Source organism: Ursus arctos, unplaced genomic scaffold, assembly GCF_023065955.2.
Source record: "Ursus arctos isolate Adak ecotype North America unplaced genomic scaffold, UrsArc2.0 scaffold_5, whole genome shotgun sequence".
In the NCBI taxonomy this organism is placed as follows: domain Eukaryota; kingdom Metazoa; phylum Chordata; class Mammalia; order Carnivora; family Ursidae; genus Ursus; species Ursus arctos.
In genome coordinates this window covers 90,408,212-90,427,235 of record NW_026623067.1, presented here as the reverse complement: position 1 = coordinate 90,427,235, position 19,024 = coordinate 90,408,212, and the positions used below count along the sequence as shown (strand labels likewise).

General features: G+C 49.4%; 1 protein-coding gene across 5 annotated transcripts in view; it reads left to right on the top strand.

Annotated features, from left to right (window-relative positions):
- Positions 1 to 19,024, top strand: part of MCC (MCC regulator of WNT signaling pathway) — a 374,574-nt gene that overhangs the window by 309,584 nt on the left and 45,966 nt on the right. For all 5 annotated transcript variants that reach the window (XM_044383954.3, XM_057307354.1, XM_026498446.4 and 2 more), the window contains 3 exons: positions 14,246 to 14,392; positions 15,327 to 15,416; positions 16,506 to 16,654. In XM_044383954.3, coding sequence (XP_044239889.1) covers positions 14,246 to 14,392; positions 15,327 to 15,416; positions 16,506 to 16,654 — 386 coding nt within the window. The remainder of the gene's footprint in view (positions 1 to 14,245; positions 14,393 to 15,326; positions 15,417 to 16,505; positions 16,655 to 19,024) is intronic.

Sequence of the window (19,024 nt, the reverse complement as noted above, 5' to 3'; positions counted from 1 at the left end):
CAGGAACATGAGTAGCCATCTCCTCTGTGCTGGGCAGAGAGGTTGCAGGGATGAACAGAATACAGTCCTTGGCTGGAAGGATGCTGGGGAGACAGGCAGGCCAACAGGTTGTGGTGATGGCGGGCTGTTACACTGCTGTAGGGAGGGTAGAGCACAGAGGGCACCAGGGCAGTCCACAGGAGGGACATTGGAGGGTAGGTCCAGCTTCTCCACACTATTTCCATCTCTTACCTAGGCGTTTAGGTCAACTGCCGTGTAGCCAAAATGATCAGTGCTTTCCTCAGACAGTTTGGTAAAGTTTCTGGTAACACTGTGACCACAGGCTCATGAACCTGCGTCCCATTGAGTCATAGACTTGAATCAAAATCAGGCCATACCAGTTCCTTCTGAGATTTTGCAAAAATTCTTCAGGAAGTTCTGCAAATTCATGACCTAACGTGGTGGTGGGAGTTTGCTCTGTATAACCCACATCCCACCTGGGTATTTTCAGCACGTCTGGAAATGAATTTCATCAGCCTCTCCTCGTCATCTTCCTCATCCTTGGGATCTGACTTCTGCTTTGAGTCTCCGGTCATCACCACAGTAAATTCAAGAGACTAGAAGACACACTGTCTTGAACTAAATAAAAGTCACCCTAATCTCAAATTCTCCCTCTCTACTTCTTCTGCTTTCCCTCTAAACGTCTTAAAAACCCTTAGTGTTAGTTAATTGACTTGGCTGGGGCAGGGGAAGGGGGCAGTATTTCCACTAGTGATAAGTCTGTCTTTTCCAAACCAATTATTCTTGATTCCTGAATGTGGTGTTACATTTATGAAGGGATTTCATTATTCTGTGTTCATAAGACTCATGTAATACAAATGGAATACCCAGTTTAGCTGAAGTCTTTTAAAATATAAATGAGGACTCAGCTCCAGATTTTTAATGGCTGCCGTTCGGCTCCTTGGCCAGGAAAAAGGACGAGTAAATTTCTAGAATGCTGCAGTGCCCATTTCCTCTCCCCTCACCTTGTCCTCCTAAACTGGAAGTAAGCCCAAATTCCTGGTAATATAGCCTTTGGAGAGGAAAGGAAACGAAGCTGGGAAAGGAGGATTACAGGTAAAAAGAAATTTCCTTCACACATTGTGCTCTCTGAGGACCATTAACACTGAAGCTTTTCAAAGTGACAATCCTGTCATATTTTCCTTTGGGCCACTTTTTTTTTTTTTTTTAACTTAAGATTATAGGTTTATTATAGCAAAAAATCAGAAGCAGCCAAAATGAAGAGGCACAGGTCTGGAAGGGGTCCAAATGCAGAAGTTCCTGTCGTGTTCTCCAGGTGGAATCCTGGATGGTGTTACCTCCTTTTCAGGCAACACTCAGAGTATTGCCAACCAGGGAAGTTCACCCAAACTTCAGTATCCAAAGTTTTTATTGAGATTTCACGATGTAGACGGGCGTGACTGAGTTCAGCCACATGGCCAATAATTCAGTTTCCAGCCCCTTCTGCTTCAGGGAGATGAGGCTGAGATCCTGCAGGCTACGTTCAGGTTCGTGCTAATGACCAGTGGAATGGGACGGCACTGTGTCTGCCACTGTCCTCCTCCTAGAGATCCAGGAACATGGAAGGGTCCAGGGCTGTGTCACTTAGGCAGGTGTGCAGCACACAGGTCACGCATGTGTCCCATGACCTCACCAGCCGGGGCCATTCACAGAGCGTCCTCTTCTAGGACCTCAGGGTCCTCCCCTAGAGCCATCAGTCCTAAATTCCATTGGTGCCAGTTTCTAAATACTGAACTGGCTCTCCACACCAATTCCACCTTCAGTTTTCACCTGGTGTTATCTCCCAGGGAGCTTGTCCCATCGGTGGTCATGTTTAAAGGAGTTGGAAAGAAGAATCGAAGTTAAGCCAAAGGGCCTGTTAGAGTAATTACTTTATAAGTTGACTGTGTGTTCTATTATGTACTTTTTTCTGCTCATTCATTCAAATTTACTAGTAGGCTGCCCACCTCTACCAGGAAATGAGATTTCTAGTGTCACACTGGTGTGTACAGAGCAGTCTGTCTCTGAAGCAGCCATTCACTTGGTCTGAATTGTCTCCTGTTATATGCTAAGTCAGTATCTCTTTGATATTTTTAACTAAAAACCAGTAACAGTGCAGATATTTCTGGAAGTGAAATTGTTGTGACCTTATGTAGGTTAAATAAAGATTCATCTCCGATTTGCCTTCCTTGGCTTTGAGTCCCATCTGAGCTCTTTCCGCTCTGCCTCCCCCTCCATGATGCTTTTCTTGACCACGGTGTCTGGATATGGAAAATGCAGGGCTGCAAAATGGTACTTTATATTTACTATGAATTTATACGTGTATAAATTTACATTGGCTATGTGGGCATGTATTTAAAATAGACCAGAACAATATAAACCAATCTCGTAATAGTTATGGTGAGGAGGGGAAGCAAGTACCTGGGAGTGTAGGTCAAAGGGTACTCAAATTTTTCCACGGTGCTCTAATTTTGTTTTTTTTTTTTTTAAGATTTTATTTATTTGAGAGAGAAAGAGAGAGCACAGAGGAGAGGGAGAAGCAGACTCCCCACTGAGCAGAGAGCCCAACGTGGGTCTCGAACCCAGGACACCGGAATCATGACCTGAGCTGAAACCAGATGCTTAACCGACTGAGCCACCCAGGCACCTCCAAATTTTATTTTTTAAATGAATGTATTCTTTTGTATAACTTTTAATAGGTAGAAATATATATGTGGAAGGAAAGCTAATATGCCAGAACATCAACAGAGGCTAAATCCAGGCAGTGACATGCTGGGCATGTGTTTCTTCTTTATGTTTTTCCTTAATTATCAAATTAAACAGAAAGCGGATTATGGGCAGCGATCCGCATCTCCCGGCTTTAACAGTTTCGTAGTCATACACAGTCTTCTCTTTTGTCCTTGATGGAATTTTGTTCACATCTTATTTGTTCCATTTCTTCTTAGGAGTTTCTTTATATGAAAAAGACATGGCCGGTGTTAGCTAAGGTTAAACTCGTAAACGGTTTGGAGAGAGAGGGAAGAGAGAACGACCACCTGTTTTAGCACTCCCAGCCCTAATCTGGCCAAGAAGGAGGGAGCTGAGAGCAGTAGGGTCTGGCTCCAGGGCTCTCCTTCCAGCCACTATCGTGGGGGGTGTCAGGTGGCTCTTCCTTTGCGGGGCTGATCTGTTAGTCAGGATAAGGGTAGGTAACACAGCAGTTACAAATTAACTCCCCAAATTTCAGCGGCGTGGCACACCGGAAGGGCTTATTGCTTGCGTGCACTGCGTGTCTAGCACAGATGTGGGGACATGAGCACGTGGCAGAGCACAGAGCTCTGCTCCGTGTCGCCACTCGGGGGGGCCCCGTCACCTAGAACATCCCTCGAGGGGACCCAGCCCGCTCACCGTCGGCCAGAACCGGACAGGTGCGCCACTTAACCACAGAGGCACGGAGAACGGTGAAGGAGCATGTGGATATTTGTTGAGCAGTAAGTGTTCCTGGCCCAGCTGGTCTGTTTGCTTTGAGCGTTGCACCAGTAGACTTGCTGTGAATCGGAGTACCGGAGAGACGGGCCGTCTGCCCCTCCGTCCTGCGGCGGCTCTCAGCCTGTGTGTCAGAGTCACTGGAAACTTCCGGAGGCCATGTGCCCTTCCATGAGCCACTGAACCAATGGATGGGGTGCGGGACCGCGGCATACTTGCTCGTCTTGATCCCAGCAAGTGCCTGGGGACAGGAAAGGGAAGGAGGTGTCCTTCAGTCACCCTCTCGACGTGGGCCGAGAGCCTCTCCAGGCATCTTCACCTCTCTTCCTGCAGGGTGAATGAAGGAGAGAACCTCAACTTTTCTGGCACCTTCTCCTCACACCTGACCTCCTCCTCCTGGGGCCCACAGTGTGGCGGTGCTGAGCCCGGGGTCTGAGGGGGAGCCTCGCGCTGTGAAGAGCCCGCCCTGCTCTGTCCACTCACGAGGGTCACGTGAGCTAGAGGAGGGAGGGCAGAGAAGGATGTGACTGTCCTGGAATCCAGCAGGACACGGGCACCCTGGGGCTCTGGAGGCGAGGAGGCATGGCCTGGCATGGCGCGTAACTTCCCACGCTCATCCGGGAGAGGAAGACAGACAATCTTACAAGGTGCCACTTACCACTGTGGTCTTTTTGTTTCCCCAGTGCAATCTTGATAGCTTATTTTTAAAAACCTGTTCATATTGATGGTATGAACATTCTCTGAATTTTCAGAGTAAACATTACCCCTCTCGGACTAAAAACAGATACCTCTGAAGGCAAAGCAGGATTTAAAGCCTAAAGTCAAATGCTGGACATACTTTGAGCATCCGCTAGTGATGGGCAATGGTGTGTGCACGTCTTGTTTCATCTGTACCAGGGTTCTACAAGACCGCTGCTAGTATTACACCCTCCTAAGGAGAAAACGGAGACCCACAGAAGTTTGCTAATCTTGTCCTAGTCTACACTGGCACCCAAATGTGGGCCCTGGTTGCCTTATTATGGGATGCAGTTTTCCTTGTCCTGCTGTCCACATGCCTTTCCTGGGTCCTCTTCCCCCTTTTTCTCATTCTGTCACCTGCTTCCACACAGACTAGAAGTTGGTGAGCCACCCTCTGCTCCAGGAGCGTGAGCGCGAGATTCCTTCTGCTTGTACGGACCAGCCTTGCCCGCGTGCTAACACAACACTGAGTGAAGGCGAAAGGAGTTTGTTTCATGGAGAAGAATGAGCTGTGTGTGTATTTCTCTTGACTTGAGCCCAGCAGAGCATCCCTGGTAAAACCTATCGCCCTTCCTCTCTGTAGTTCGAGGAGGGCCGAAGTGTGGGGCTCAAGGCAGGAACCCGCGGAGCTATGATGCTCTTCATGGCCTCTTTGGAAACCGTTCTAGGGACTCTGAAAGGGCTTCCTGCACATTGGTGCTGTGGAAACTGTGAGGTAACTTTTTCAGTTGTGGGCACTGGTGTTGGCTTCTCCATCCCTGGCCTCTGTTCTCCAACCCCTGCTCTGAAGTCCCAGGTCAGGCTGTTTAAGGCGGACTCGTAGCTATCAAGAAAGTAGCTGACTCCCTTTGTTGGAAAGCTGGTAAGAAATTAGGAAGGCAGCCAAAACTCTGACTTTTTCCCTGATGTGGCCATTTTGATAATCCGGTCTAGGGTCTTCAGTGGTCTGTAGAACAAGGGAGAAAACGGTGCACCTACCTAGCACATCTTCAGAGAACAGAAATGCTGTTGGGTTTGTTTCCCTCCTTCTGTTTCTAAAATCTCCAGTAAGAGAACGGTTCTTTGCAAAATCTGGACGTGGAGGAGGCCGCTGTCCGAGAAGCGGAAGGGACCGCCTGCCCAAAGCTCGTTAAGGAGAGCTTTTGCGGCCCAGTGGTTCTGCCCCTCTGCAGGGCCGAAACCCCCTCATCTCAGCCAGCTCCGTGACACCGTGAAATTATGAATTACAACCTATTTGCCCGAAATTACAGCCGCCCAGCCGACACTGCTGCACATCGTAAGCCGAGCAGACTCCTCCTGTCTGGTGACCGTGTTTCTAGTCCCGCGCAGGACTCCCGGGCCACCTTTCATTCCTGCGTGTCACCCGTCTGTGGACCACGTTCACAGATGACTTCGTCAGCCTGCAGTCCTCTTGTCTGCGTCCCTACGGCTGTCCTGGGGGATGGAAGTGTCCAGCAGCTGCCCCGTTTTACACTCGTCCTAGCCTCCCTTTTTGGTGGACTTCTCCCAACTGGGGAAACCCTCCCCTGTGCCTGCCCCGCTGGATGTTGGTCTCTGCCGGCTCCAGTCCCAGATTCTTCATTGCCAGCATCTCGCTGTCTGGCTACCATCATCTCGTAGGCTCCTGACCTCATCTTTGTATTTACTTTCTTTCATTTGTTGGCTTTTATTTGGCCTGCGAGGGTAGAGAGATAAGCTAATGACATTCCTCTGTTAAAAGCACACTCACTGATCCGTGAAAGGTCCATCGCTTAATTTATTTATTCCTTTTATATCCCATTTCCTTTCCCCATTTTGCATATGTCTTCATACACAGTGTTTTGTATCTTGTTTTTAAATTACATAAATGTCGTTGTGCTGTGGACCCGTTCCTCCCACTCAGCACTCTGGATCTGCCCACAGTGCTGTGTGTCCTGTTGGGCCTGCCGCTCCAGCGGCCACCTTGCAGTCTGTAGGGTCCCCGCCGCGCGGACCGTACCCGACGACAAGACTTCCCGCTACCGCGGACGGCGTTGCAGCGCCTGGACCCTCGCACACGTCCCTGTCGGGCCCGGGGGGAGTTTGTCTGCAGTACGCGTCCAGCAGCGAGGTTGCAGAGTCCTGGGGCTGCGTATTCTCCTTGGAGCAAGCGCCTTGCCAGCCCCGCCCTCACAGGCTGCATAGGAAGCTTCCTTCTGCCCACACTCCCCTGCCAGCTTTTGTGCGTACTGCGGTCTCTTTCGCAGGGCTCTTTTTCGGGATTTAATTTCCTTGTGACCGAAAGCATGCATCCTTAACAAGTCCTTTCAGTGAAGGTCCACGCGGGACAAACTCTTCTCGTGGAGAATGCCTTTGCTCTTGCCCACGCCCTGGCTGGCGGCTGCATGGCTTTCTGGCTGCTGTAACAATCTGCGGCAGACCTGGTGGCCTCCAAGGACACGGGCTGGGGGTTTCACAGTCCTGAGGGTTAGAAGTCGGAAGTGCTTCTTGCTCCCTGACCTCGGAGTATCGCCAGGCTGCATTCCTCCCCGGGCTCTGGAGGATAAGCGGCCTCCCGGCCCCTTCCAGCTTCCAGGGGCAGCCAGCATTCCTTGACTCTCAACGCTTCCTCCCGCTTCAAAGCCAGCAGCCGAGCAGCCTCGGACTTGCCTCTCTAACTCGGGCGCTCCTGCTTCCCTCCTCCGACGATGCCTCCAGTGGCTGCGTCCATCAGATCATCAGGGATATCTGCCCATCTCAAGACTCTCGATCATTCCTGCACGTTCCCTTCTGCCGTGGAAAGTCCCATATTCACCGTGCTCTAAGGCCACGATGAGGATGTGTCTGGAGGCCGTGATTTGGCCTACCACAGGAGTCGACCTAGGTATTAAATTTTAGGGTGAGAGTTTTTAGTTTTTTTGAAGGTTTGTTTTCTTTTATAATATTCAGCAGATTACAGTGAGACCGACGCCTTATCAGATACGGTCCAAGGTGCTGGCAACGCAGAAGTGAGTTAAACGGACCGACACCCTTTCTCTCAGAACCCAAGGTGGCTCTGCCTCCCACCAGCTTTAAGATAAATCTCTTTATTCCTTTCCCCCTACGTTTGCCTCATTATCCGAGTAGCTTTAGCGGCATAACAAACCACCCCAAACTTAAAGACCTCAAACAATGACTTGTTCCTATCTGGATCCCCATGGCTCCCCAGAACCATGCACTTGGCAGTTCTTGCTTGGGCTCAGATGTGGTTACAGTCAGACGGTGGCCAGGGCCAGCGTCACCTTGAAGGCGTCCTTACTTATAGGTCTGTGGGGGTGAGGCTGTCGTCTGGAGCCTTAGCAGGGACTGTTGGGCGGAAACACCTGCCAGCACCCTCTCCAGGTGGCCCAGGCTTCCTCACAGTGGAGTGGCCGGCTTGTAAGAGCCAGCATCCCTAGAAGGAGCGGGCAAAACGGATTCTCCTTTTCTAACCTGGCCTCAGAAGCTCTGTAGGATTGCTTCCACTGCAGTCTGGTCATTAGAAGCAGTCCCGCAGGCCAGACGCAAGCGAGGGGAGGGCTCTACCCCTGACGGAGGGAATAGCAAGGACGTGCAGGCACATCTACACACTGCGGCAGCTGGCTAGGACCCGGTGCTTCAGTGTTAGGGCTCAGGTCTGCCTCCACTGCTGGAAAACCCATGTTTTCTTTTCAGAAACTGTTTCTCCATCATTTCCTGCGTTCTCTTCCTCTGGAACTCCTTTAAACGTATGTTCGGGCCTCGGTGGGTCACTTGTGGTCTCGGTGACACATGCATATTTTGTATCTCTTTAGCTCCCTGTGCTGTGTTCTGAAATAATTTCTCTGTGCTCTGTTCCGGGTTACGCATTCTGTTTTCAGTTTTCTCCAGTTGAGAGTTTAACCAGTACATCGATTTTATGTCATTGGCTACATTTTCTACTGGCTTGTTTTTCTCGTCCACCTACACTTGTTTGTTATCTGCCTGGTTTCGTTTCCTAATTCCTTTTTATAGAAATTACTCCTTTTAGGGGTGCCTCGCTGGCTCAGTTGGAAGAGCCTGTGACTCGATCTTGGGGCCATGAGTTCAAGCCCCACGTTGGGTGTAGGGATTACTTAAATAAATAAAAAAATTTAAAAAATTAATCTCTTCATCTTTTAAAGGGCCCTACACAGATTGATTGTGAGATAGTTTGCTGTTTGCTTTATTTTCGTTTCTTCTCGGGTGGCTTCCCCTCGCGCTGTAGACTGCTGCCTCTCCTGGGTCATGGGCGCTTTGCCCGACCGTTCCGCCATGTCCAGCAGCTTCCAGTCACGGAGTGTTGTGTCTCCTCTTCTTCCCGTGATATGGGTGATTGACAAATTAAGTCTCTGAGGCAGTGACCGGCTGGCGAAATCGAGACGGTTTTAACTCTTCATTTCTGAGATGGGCCCTGCAGTACACAGATGCTATAGGTTTGGACTCAACACCCAAAGGTGTCCGGGGTCTGGGATTTTGGCTTCTTACGGTTGACCCCTGGGCACAGTACTCCGGCCTCTTTCCGGCTTCCTGCCCGCTAGTGCGCTGGTCACAAAAGGGTTCCAGGCTTACCCAGGAGGATCCTTGCCCAGACAGCCTGACCCGCAGGGGCCCCTCTCTGCCCCCGCTGGTCCCACATGCTATGCCCTGGTCGCCATTCCCAAGCTGCGGCGGCACCGCCCCCCTCCTAACCTCTGTAGCTTTATTTCCCACTTAATTTCTGGCACCTGGAGATTTCACTGCCTTTCTTTTAACCTTGGCAGTGAATTTCTCTCTCATTGTTCCTCTTTTATACACCATTGCTATGCGTGCTTAGGAGGAGTGCCTGTTTACTGTAGCTGTGGCTGTCGTAGCTGGAAATTGTCATTTGTTCTGTATCCAGACCGTTATTCCTCCCGTTTTCAGCCTCCTTCTCATTGTCCTTGTGTACCTGCCAAAGCTGAGTCTCCGCCCTGCCAACCTTCTCCAGGGTGGACAGGCTGCCTCCCCTTGGGTACTTGATAGAATTTGGCTCTTCCATTCTGTTCCTTCCATCAATACTCTTCCTTCCACTTTGCATTTACAGAACGTATCCAAATCTTTCTGCTAAGGCCCTACGCCTGTGCTTTTCACTGTTAGGGTTTTAATCCGTTTTTTATTCTTTACTGTTATTTTCATGAGGTCTCCGGAGTTTGCAGAGGACAGTGCATTTACTCAGTCTACTGTCTGGAATGAAAGAGCTCAGCTGAGTTCTCAGTGCTGCTGTGTAAGCTTTTTTTTTTTTTTTCCTTTTCTTCTTTTTTGGTCCATTCAGCTTCCTTCCTCGTTTCTGACCTCTGCTACTCCCTCCCTCGCCCCTAGCAGAGGACCTCAGCTCTTTTCTCTTAGAGAAACAAACCATCAGATGGGGGCCATTCTGTCCCCCAGCCTCTCTCTCCCATGTACAAACTGACCTTTCTGATTGTCTACCCTCACCTCTTTCCCTTCTCTCCTGGAGCAAAATCATGTTCTTGTCCGACCTCTGCTGACCCTTTCAAATCACCTGGCTACGTGGAGGCTCTCCCCCGACCACCCCCCCCCCCCCCGCCCTGCCTCTTCCCTGGGCAGTTTCATCCACACACAAAGCTCCTAAACCGTATACCCAGTTCTGATCTTCCCTTAGCTAACTGCTGACTGAATATGCCCACTCACATACCCCAGGGTTTTCTCAGATTCAGCATGTCCAAAGGTAGCATCTTTCCTTCTCTCTGGAAAGTCTGCTCCTTCTTGTGTCTTCCCCACTGTGCCCAGTAGCCCTGATTCACTGACTCACCCGAGCCGCCAGTTTGGACTGTTCGTTTGAACCTCCTCGAATAGTTCTAGAACTGACTGACCAATACAGTATCTACTGGCCACACACATCTATTTAGATGTGAATTCAAATGGACTAAAATAGAATACAGTTGAAAATGTAGCTCCTTGGGTCGAGTAGGCCCCCTGCAGATCCCCAGCAGGCACGCAAGGCCAGGGCACCCGCAGAACGACGTCACTGCTGCCGGGGTCGTTGGGCGCTGCTGGTCTAGGGCGTGTTTTGCCATTTTTGCCCCATTTTGTTGTGTTTGAGCCTCATCGTCTCTCTCTTGACTCACCCCGTTTTTCTCGCTCATTTCAGTTCATTCTCTTTTCTAATCAAATTATTTTTTATAAGACCCTTTACTCCCTTTGAGAGTCATTAAGGTATAAATGAGAAACGCAGAGTTCTGGCATTTTAATGTCGCTCCATACTTGAACCTTTCAGAGCCCTGCCCACCTCCCCACCCTGCCCTGTTGCCTTTTCCTTTTTATTTGCTTGGTGAACCACTTCACCTCCAAGACCGAATCCCATGTTTCCTACTGTGGCAAGGCAGAGGCAAGGTTTCTTTTGTACCTGGACGTTCCGGTGGATACCCCTTTTCAGAGTGCATTCACACTGCAATGTTTGCTAGACTCCAAGCCCCTAAAAAACAAGAATTTTACCTTCTTCTTCTATCATGTTTCCAATATATGCAAGAGATTGACTCCTTTTCTTTTTTTTTCTTTTTTTTTTTTTTTTAAGAGAGAGAGAGAGTGAGCGTGTGTACGTGAGTGGGGGTGTGGAGGGCAGAGGAAGAGGGATAGAATCTTAAGTAGGCTCCAGGCTCAGCCTGGAGTCCAACGTGGGGCTCAGTCTCACCACCCTGAGATCATGACAGCCGAAATCGAGAGTCAGACACTCACCTGACTGAGCCACCCAGGTGCCCCTGCCACAGATTGACTTCTTTTCTAGGGCCTCTAGATGAGGACTGGCTATGTGCTCACTTCAGGAGAAATGAGGAAACGGGCAATCAAATCACGGTCTGTGTTCTGTGGCTGAACTCCAGTTGAGCAAGCCTGGAAAGGTGATGAACGACCTTCCTACAAGTATCAATTCCTAGTTTGGGATAAAGCTGTGATTCCTGGCTATCCCCTGACTCTGAACCACATATTTTGTAGAGACAAATATATTTTAATAAAATATTTTCAGTGAAAGACAGGTATATTATTTAATTACCCCAAACTCAGTGGCTTAAAACAACAGACATTTATTCTCTCACAGTTCTGGAGTCCATGCAGTCAAGGTGTTGGCAGGGCTGCACTTCCTCCAAGGGCTCTGGAGGAGAATCCTTTCTTGACTTTCCAGCTTCTGGTAGGTCCTGGAGTTCTTTGACTTGAGGCCAGTCTCAGCCTCCATCTTTACTTGGCCTTCCTCTCTGTGCCTCTGTGTCTTTTTTTTTTTTTTTCCTCCCCTTAAGTAATCTCTACACCCAATGTGGGGCTCGAACTCAGAACCCCAAGATCAAGAGTCACATGCTTCACCAACTGAGCCAGCTAGGTGTCCCATGTACCTCTGTGTGGTAAATTTCCCTCTTTTTTCTTATAAGGATACAAGTTATTAGATATAGGACCCACCCTCAATCCAGGATGATCTCATCCTGAGATTCTTAATTTAATTATATCTACAAAGAACATATTCCAAAATGAGGTCACATTCACAGGTACTTCGGGTTTAGAACTTGAACCTGTCTTTGCAGGGGGTGGGGGGAGTGAAGGGCATGACACAGCCCGCGAGAGTGGGCAAGAATAGGAATGAAGACAACCATAGCTGTGTCTCCTCTCTCCCAAGGTTCACCTAAGCTGAATCAGCAAATTGGCTGTAGCCTTCATTTCTGTGCATTTATTCATTTAAATTAATTAACCCCCCCACCTCCAAATCAAGAAAAGAGAGAAGGCTATTTAATCCAGCCAGCTATCTATCTTCACGACAAGCTCACTCCACTCCCCTCAGCTGGATTTTTTTCACTGCCAAACAATTATCATTAAATGATAAAGTGTAGACCAAAAATAAACATGTTTATCATTCTGTAGTTTTCAAAGGCATTCTCTAGGTCTAACACTTTTTAAACGAAAATGGATATTTAGATTTAGATGTCGTCTTAGTCACGCATGCCTGTGTACAAACAAGCTGTGGAGAGACGGGAAGAAAGACTGTTAGGTACCTTCTCTGTGTTTATTTCTCACTGCTTCTAAATTTCCCACAGTGGACATGTTTTACTTGAGTGATTAGAGGAAGAACTTTTTTCCAATAATATGGGTAGTTTTATGCAGTTTTTGTAAATTGCCCGGGACAATGGAGATATATATTTTAAAGTAAGGCGAGTGGGCCACTTGGCATTCGAGGAACCAGCCGCGGATTGTTTTGTGAGCGGTCCAGAAGCTCTAGATTTTGGAGTGGTGTTAACATTGTTAATTATTCAGGACTTTCACAGCAGTAGCAACTGAAATCCATGGTCTCCATCAGGGAGGTTTCCCGGCTGCCAGGAGGCCGGCTTGATGGGAAAGCAGGCCCCCCTTTGCCATGCGGCCTCTTCTGGGTTTGTTGGGGACCAGTCCAGAAGGAGCCCTGTCATCTCTCGCTAGCAGTACCATTTGGCTTTAACAAGCGTATGTTTTTCAGTCTTTAAACTATTTTGAGGTCTGCCCTGTGTCTGGTGTGCTGTGAGGACGCACCCCCGTCCCCCCCCACCCCGCCCCGTTCCTGGAAGCCACAGCTGAGTGGGAGGCACGTTGTAGCCCTTACACTAGTGAATGCAATTCGCTCTGAGGCAATTTTCCTATTTTGGCTTCTAATATGCTGATGAATTATAGAAATTTCAATTACTTTTGGTTCCCAATTTAGCAGGATGGAGACATCCAAGATATTTAATATGAAAAGCTTTCCAGTCGCGTGACTGCATTCCTCCCATCTCTGGGACTAAAGTGCTGTGTGGTCCCGGGAGTCCCTTAGGACTGAGGGTGTGAGCCCCCAGCTGGGAGCATCTGCAGATCTTGGGAGCCTATTAAATATGCAGATTCCACCCACTAAATCAGAATCCCTGGGGGTGAGGCCCTGGGCTCTGTGTTTTAACAAGCCTCCTGGACATTCTGGTGCACTGACAAGTTTGGAAAGCCCTGACTTAGGTGTCCTGGTGCTAATTCTTCCCAGCAGGACCTGGTGCGCGTTTGTAGGGACCCGTGGGTGCTGGAGTCAGCTTGCCCTTCAAGGTAGACATTGTAGCTGATGATGGCACTGTGATCCAGGTTATCAGACCAGTTTCTCTCAATTATTTTCACTCACTTGGAACACTTCTCACTTTGGAAATCACTGAGCCGTAACCGTAGAGAGGAGAGTCTGGACATTTACATTCTGTGCAGGTAAATAAACGTGTGTTCTAAATGTAATTCAAAAGGCCCTGTGTGTCTCTTTTATGCAGAAAGACTGTTTAGATATTCCTTCCCGCTGTCCCCTGGATAATCCCATCTCGAAGTGTCCTGGGGGGAAAGCTGCAGGTGCATCTGTGTCTTGCCCTTAGCCTCCCCTCCTGGCCGGTGCCTGTGGCTCTTCCACACCACACAGTTCTTCCAATACAGTGGGCCACCCCGAAGCCTGTGCTCTCGTGCAAGCTGTTCTCCCACCCCCAGCTTGCTCGACAGCACCATCAGAGCCCGCCCCACCTCATCCTGTCCATCTTACAGGACTCTGCTCCAGCACCGTTTCCTCCTTCCCTGTCGACTTGAGATGGAGGCACATTCTTCCCTTTGTCGGCTTCCTACAGCTCCCTAGGTAGATATTTACAGCATTAACGTGTGCTTGCATTGAAATTACGTGTTTCTCTTCCTCTGAGCTTTGAGTTTTGGGAAGGTGGCGATTTCATCCCGGGTTCTCCATGTGCAGTGCGCAAGACATTCAGGCCCATGAGGCAGAATGAATAAACATTCCTTAAAGATGGTCCTTCCACCTCTGCTGGAAGCTTTCAGAGCCTTAGAAAACATTTTCAGATCCTATTTTGTGAAGAACAGACGATGGCCAGCCAGTGGCCGGTCTAGTTAAGAATACAGCAAACTTTTATGCGGACGCAACCAAGTTAGCTTTAGTTAGCTTTTCAGTGAAGCTGATCTCTTCATGGAAATGAAAACCCAGCCATCCAGCCCTCTGGCTATTTTGCTCTTTGGCCAGGGAAGCCACCAACTGTGTCTGAAGTTTGCGCTATTATTTCAGGTTCGAGAGCTTCAAACGCGACTACAGAGCGTACAGGCCACGGGGCCCTCCAGCCCTGGCCGCCTCACTCCCGCCAACCGCCCAGTGAACCCCAGCACCGGGGAGCTGAGCACAAGCAGCAGCAGCAATGACATTCCCATTGCCAAGGTGAGCTCCAGGGGAGGGCGGGAACCCTGCTCTTTTATCTGGAATCCGCACCAGCCGCTACCATGCATGGCCGCTGTGCAGGCATGTGGTGAGCTCACAAGGGCCCGAGGAGCTTCCCTCGAGTCTCTCACAGGCCTCCTGTGCTGCAGCCGCAGGGAGAGAGAACCCACCGGTAGTTTCGTCTATCTTGGCTGTGACCGGTATGCCAACTCTCATTAATCAGCCCGCGGGAGCAGCTCACAGCTGGCAGGTCGTTGTGGAAAGTGAGATGTTTGTCAGGTTCCACAACAGAACGGAGTGGATGGATAGTTGCTCTTGAGGACTGAGATGCAGCTCAGGAAGGGACCCCAAGTGATGAATCAGTGATCGCCCTTCTCATAGGACCAACAGCCCTGCCTGCAGAGAAATAGGTTGTGCTGGGCAGGCCATGGTGTTCGAGCAGCAGCCCCACCCCCATGCCTATGCTGAGTCTGCCCCAGAGGGACTGTCCCAGTGACACTCGCGCTCTTCCCCGGTGGTCTGCCGGTCTCCGCAAGAAGGGTGGTTCTCAACCATCAAGCTGAATAAGTGGGGTCAAACCGTTGTTTCTCAACCAGAAGTGATTCTGTCCCCCCAGGGGATATCGGGCAGTGTCTGGAGACGTTTCTGATGGTCACCACTAGAGTGCTAGTGGCATCTTGTGGCTAGAAGCCAGGGGTGCTGCTAACCAGCCCACAGGGCACAGAATAAATCTCTACAACAAAGAACATCCAGCCCAAGATGTCACGAGTGCTGAGGTTGGAAAACACTGGGTTAAGCAGATGGTGGAAAAACTGGAACGAGTGAGTTATTTTTCGGAAATTGATGAATCGGTTTCGTTGTCATGGCTAATGGCTAATGACAGTTTATCTGAAGAGTGAGGGGTCATTTTTCGATAATTTTTTTGTTTTTCTAGATTGCTGAGAGGGTGAAGCTATCGAAGACCAGGTCCGAGTCTTCGTCGTCGGATCGGCCGGTCCTGGGATCAGAAATCAGTAGCATAGGGGTGAGTGTTCGCGAGAAGCAAGGCAAGAGAGCGCCCAGTAGAGCTACACAGATAGCAGATCGGAAATGACCGAACTTCCCAAGTTCACCTCCCGTAAACAAGTTAATTATAAAATAAATCCTACCCCATTTCCTTCCAGAGGGTCAGATTAAAGGGCACAGTAGTTTCTTCATCGGGGAATTACTTCTTCAGCAGTAAGGGAGCTTCTCTTTCTCTCTACCTGAAAACTGTCAGAAAGAAATGATTTAGGTCTAGTTCCTGGTGACGGAGATGAAAGTCCTAAAGTCCTTGCTTTATATCACCCTGCACCCCAGAGACCGAGTGGGTCAGGGAGCTCTAAAAGAACTTTACCTTTCGCACATGCCTCTTAAAAGGGAGTGTGCTCTCCAGTGAGGATGAATGCTGCCTTTGAAGTGGAGCCCAATGCTGGCAGAGACCAGAACCTCTCGCCTAGTGCCAGCGTTTTCATCTGGAGAGCCTCTAAACCCCTTGAGGCCATAAGAGCTGACGGATGGTGAAAAGGGAGTAGTTTCAGTTCCCTAAGGAATATTTTGTTAGGATTGGGGATGAGGCTGAGAGAGCCAGCTATTTGATCCCCAGGGGTGGGGAAAGCCTGAATAGTACTTTTAAAGCCCTCATTTAGAATTTTGCGCTGAAAAAAATTGCCTGCATCCAGATTTGGTGCCAAAGCCAAACTGTGAAAATAAAGGAGCCGGCTGCTCTCTTTGGCTGCAGCAACCAGAGACGAGGGCCCGGAGGGGCAGGGGGCTCAGGAAGGGGCAGTGAGTCCAGACCCTCTGTTCAATATCCAAAACTTGAGGAACTCTGAAGGGGCATGCTCCCCCAGGCGTGCTGCCCAGCAACACACGCCTGGAGCGTACAGCTGTATCTCGATCCTGTTTCTGTACTATTTTCACGGTAGTTAGCTTTTTATCAGAGACTCATACAGACTGAGAAAAATCAGGGTAACCATCTTCTGGTGCCTGATTGTTGAGGAATATTGGCTGTAAGTTCTGTGTGCAAAGCATGCCTGAGGTCCGGTCCCTAAAGCGACACCCTCTAGAGCAGGATTCGTGCTCACCTGTACAGGTGTCCAGCAGCGTGGCAGAGCACCTGGCCCACTCTCTTCAGGACTGCTCCAACATCCAGGAGATCTTCCAGACACTCTACTCACACGGATCTGCCATCTCGGAAAGCAAAATTCGAGAGTTTGAGGTGGAAACGGAACGGTTGAATAGGTAAGGAGAAATCCTATGTATTTGAGCGGTGGTGTTGCAGGGGTGGGGAGCTGCCCTCCTCTCCCTTTCAGAGATCATTTCAGGTTGGCTTAGGAATTGTGACATGGAGAGATGCTGTCAGGCTGGTGGGCGGGAGCTCCCTCCTCCTCGTTCATCCAAGGGTGCTTACTTACAGCAGTCGGGGCTGGCTTCATGGGTGTCGTGCGACCTGTGTACTCACATGCACAAGCGTCGTGTTTGGAAGGACCCCACACTTGGCTTTACTGCTCTACGGTCACCATTTTAATTTCTTGGGGTGCCTGGGGGGGCTCAGTTGATTAAGTGTCTGCCTTCAGCCCGGGTCCTGATCCCGGGGTTCTGGGATGGAGCTCTGTGTCGGGCTCCCTACTCAGCGGGGAGTCTCCTTCTCCCTCTCCCTCTGCAGCTACCCCTGCTTGTGCGCGCTCTCTCTGTCAAATAAATGGGTAGAATCTTTAAAAAAATAAAAATAAATTCTTAATAATTTATGAAGACGGGTTCCACCTTTTCATTTTGCCCTGGCCCTTGCAAATTATGTAGCAAGTCCCGGGAGCTGTTTGTATTGAATGACAAGTAGGTCAGAAAGACAAGATGGCTACCGAGCTGCAGGCCTGTGCTGCCAGGAACCACAGAGAGAAACTCTGGAATGTTGAGTCAGCATCCTAGGGGCGCCTGGAGCTATCAGGAACCAGCAAAGGCGGTCTGATCGAGGCATTCTGGGATTGACCAGGCATGCTGATCTAACCCTCCTTGCTCCTCTGGGGGGTTGCCTAATTTTATTTATGTTCTTTGCAAAAGTACACCCTCCGTCCCTACAGTCTATCCTACTTAGTCCTACTTAGAATCGCTTTCTGAGTAGCTCTAACTGTCCTACTTAGACAAATTTTCCAGTTTTATGGATTCTTCCCAAATCTCACAGCAGAGGTAGTTGAAGTTTGTACTCATGCCTCTTGGCAAAGACTGGCTTGTAGGTCATCCCAGCGATGAGAGTTGCTGAAAAAGCAAAGAAGGACCAGGGCCAAGTCCTGGTAAACCACTGACTCAGAATGGGTCCCGCAGTGTACTACTGAATCCATCCAAGTGTGGTGTGGCTGCCTTGACCTACCAATCTTCAGTGGGAGAGCATAGTGCGAATTTGAAAGGCTTATGAACTAACCAGGAAGAAATGTGGATGCTGGTCCCCCTCCACTGTTGCTTAATGCCTTTCCCCTGGTGTCTGGCAGACCCGAATAAATTGAATTATCATATTAGTCCTCCCTGATTTGAAGCTGTTTAATATAGTGCTTGAGGACTAAGGAAATGCAGCAATGTAGGTCATTTCGAATCTGGAAATTAAACGGTTTCCTTATTAAATCCAAAATACTTAAGAGTGACAGTCCTGATGATTACCTTGTAGCAGTAAAGCAGCCGCCCTCTCAGCACCAGGGCCAGGGAGTGCTTAAGAATCGAATCAGATAGGCCCTTTGCAATTTGATGAAGTCAGATGCCTTCGGGGGCCCTCCGAGAGTGAGGATCTCCTCTCCACAGATTCAGGGATTTAACAAGCCTGCTTTGTGGTTGAACTTGAAGGAGGTTCCTTTCTCCTCCGTTCTGTGCACCTAGGAGACACCAAAGAAAGGGGAAGCATTTGGTGCTTGTAGCTCACATTATTATGGTGTTTCACAGTTTACAAAGGGTTCTCACAACCACTTAATCTTCAGCTTGGGAGGGCAGAGCAGTCCCATTTTGCAAATGAGAAAACAAAGGCTTTGATATTGAGCGACTTGTCTTGAGTCCAGAGCTGTTAAATAGCCCAGCTGGACTTCTACCCCTGCCCTTGAACTTCCCCTCCAGTGTTGTCCCATGACCATAGCTGCAACTGGAATGCGGGAATGACCTTAGAAATAGTCCACCAGGATGGCCTCATGTCTGTTATTAAACTACCTACCTCAAAGTTGGAGGCCCTATTATACCCCCCAAAATGAGAGCCCTCAGCTTTGTGATTGCGTGTGTGGTGGGGGTCATAGCTCCGCAGAAGTGTTTCTTTACTCAACAAATCTGTTTTAAGCACCTGCCCTGTGCTCATCTGTTTGTCATGCAAAGGAGAGTAAGACAAGGTCCCTGCTCTCACGGAGCTTCTGTTCTGTTCGGGGAGCCGCACGAGAAGCAAACAAAGGAGATCACAAGAAAACTCCCGGTAAACAGGGCACTGTGATAGCGTGGGGGCGGGGTTGGTTTTTAAGTAGGCTCCACACCCAGCATGGAGCCCAGTATGAGGCTTAAACAACCTTGAGATTGAGACCTGAGCGGAGATCCAGAGTCAGACGCTCAGCGGAAGGAACCACCCAGGTGCCCCAGGGGGTGTTGCTTCTA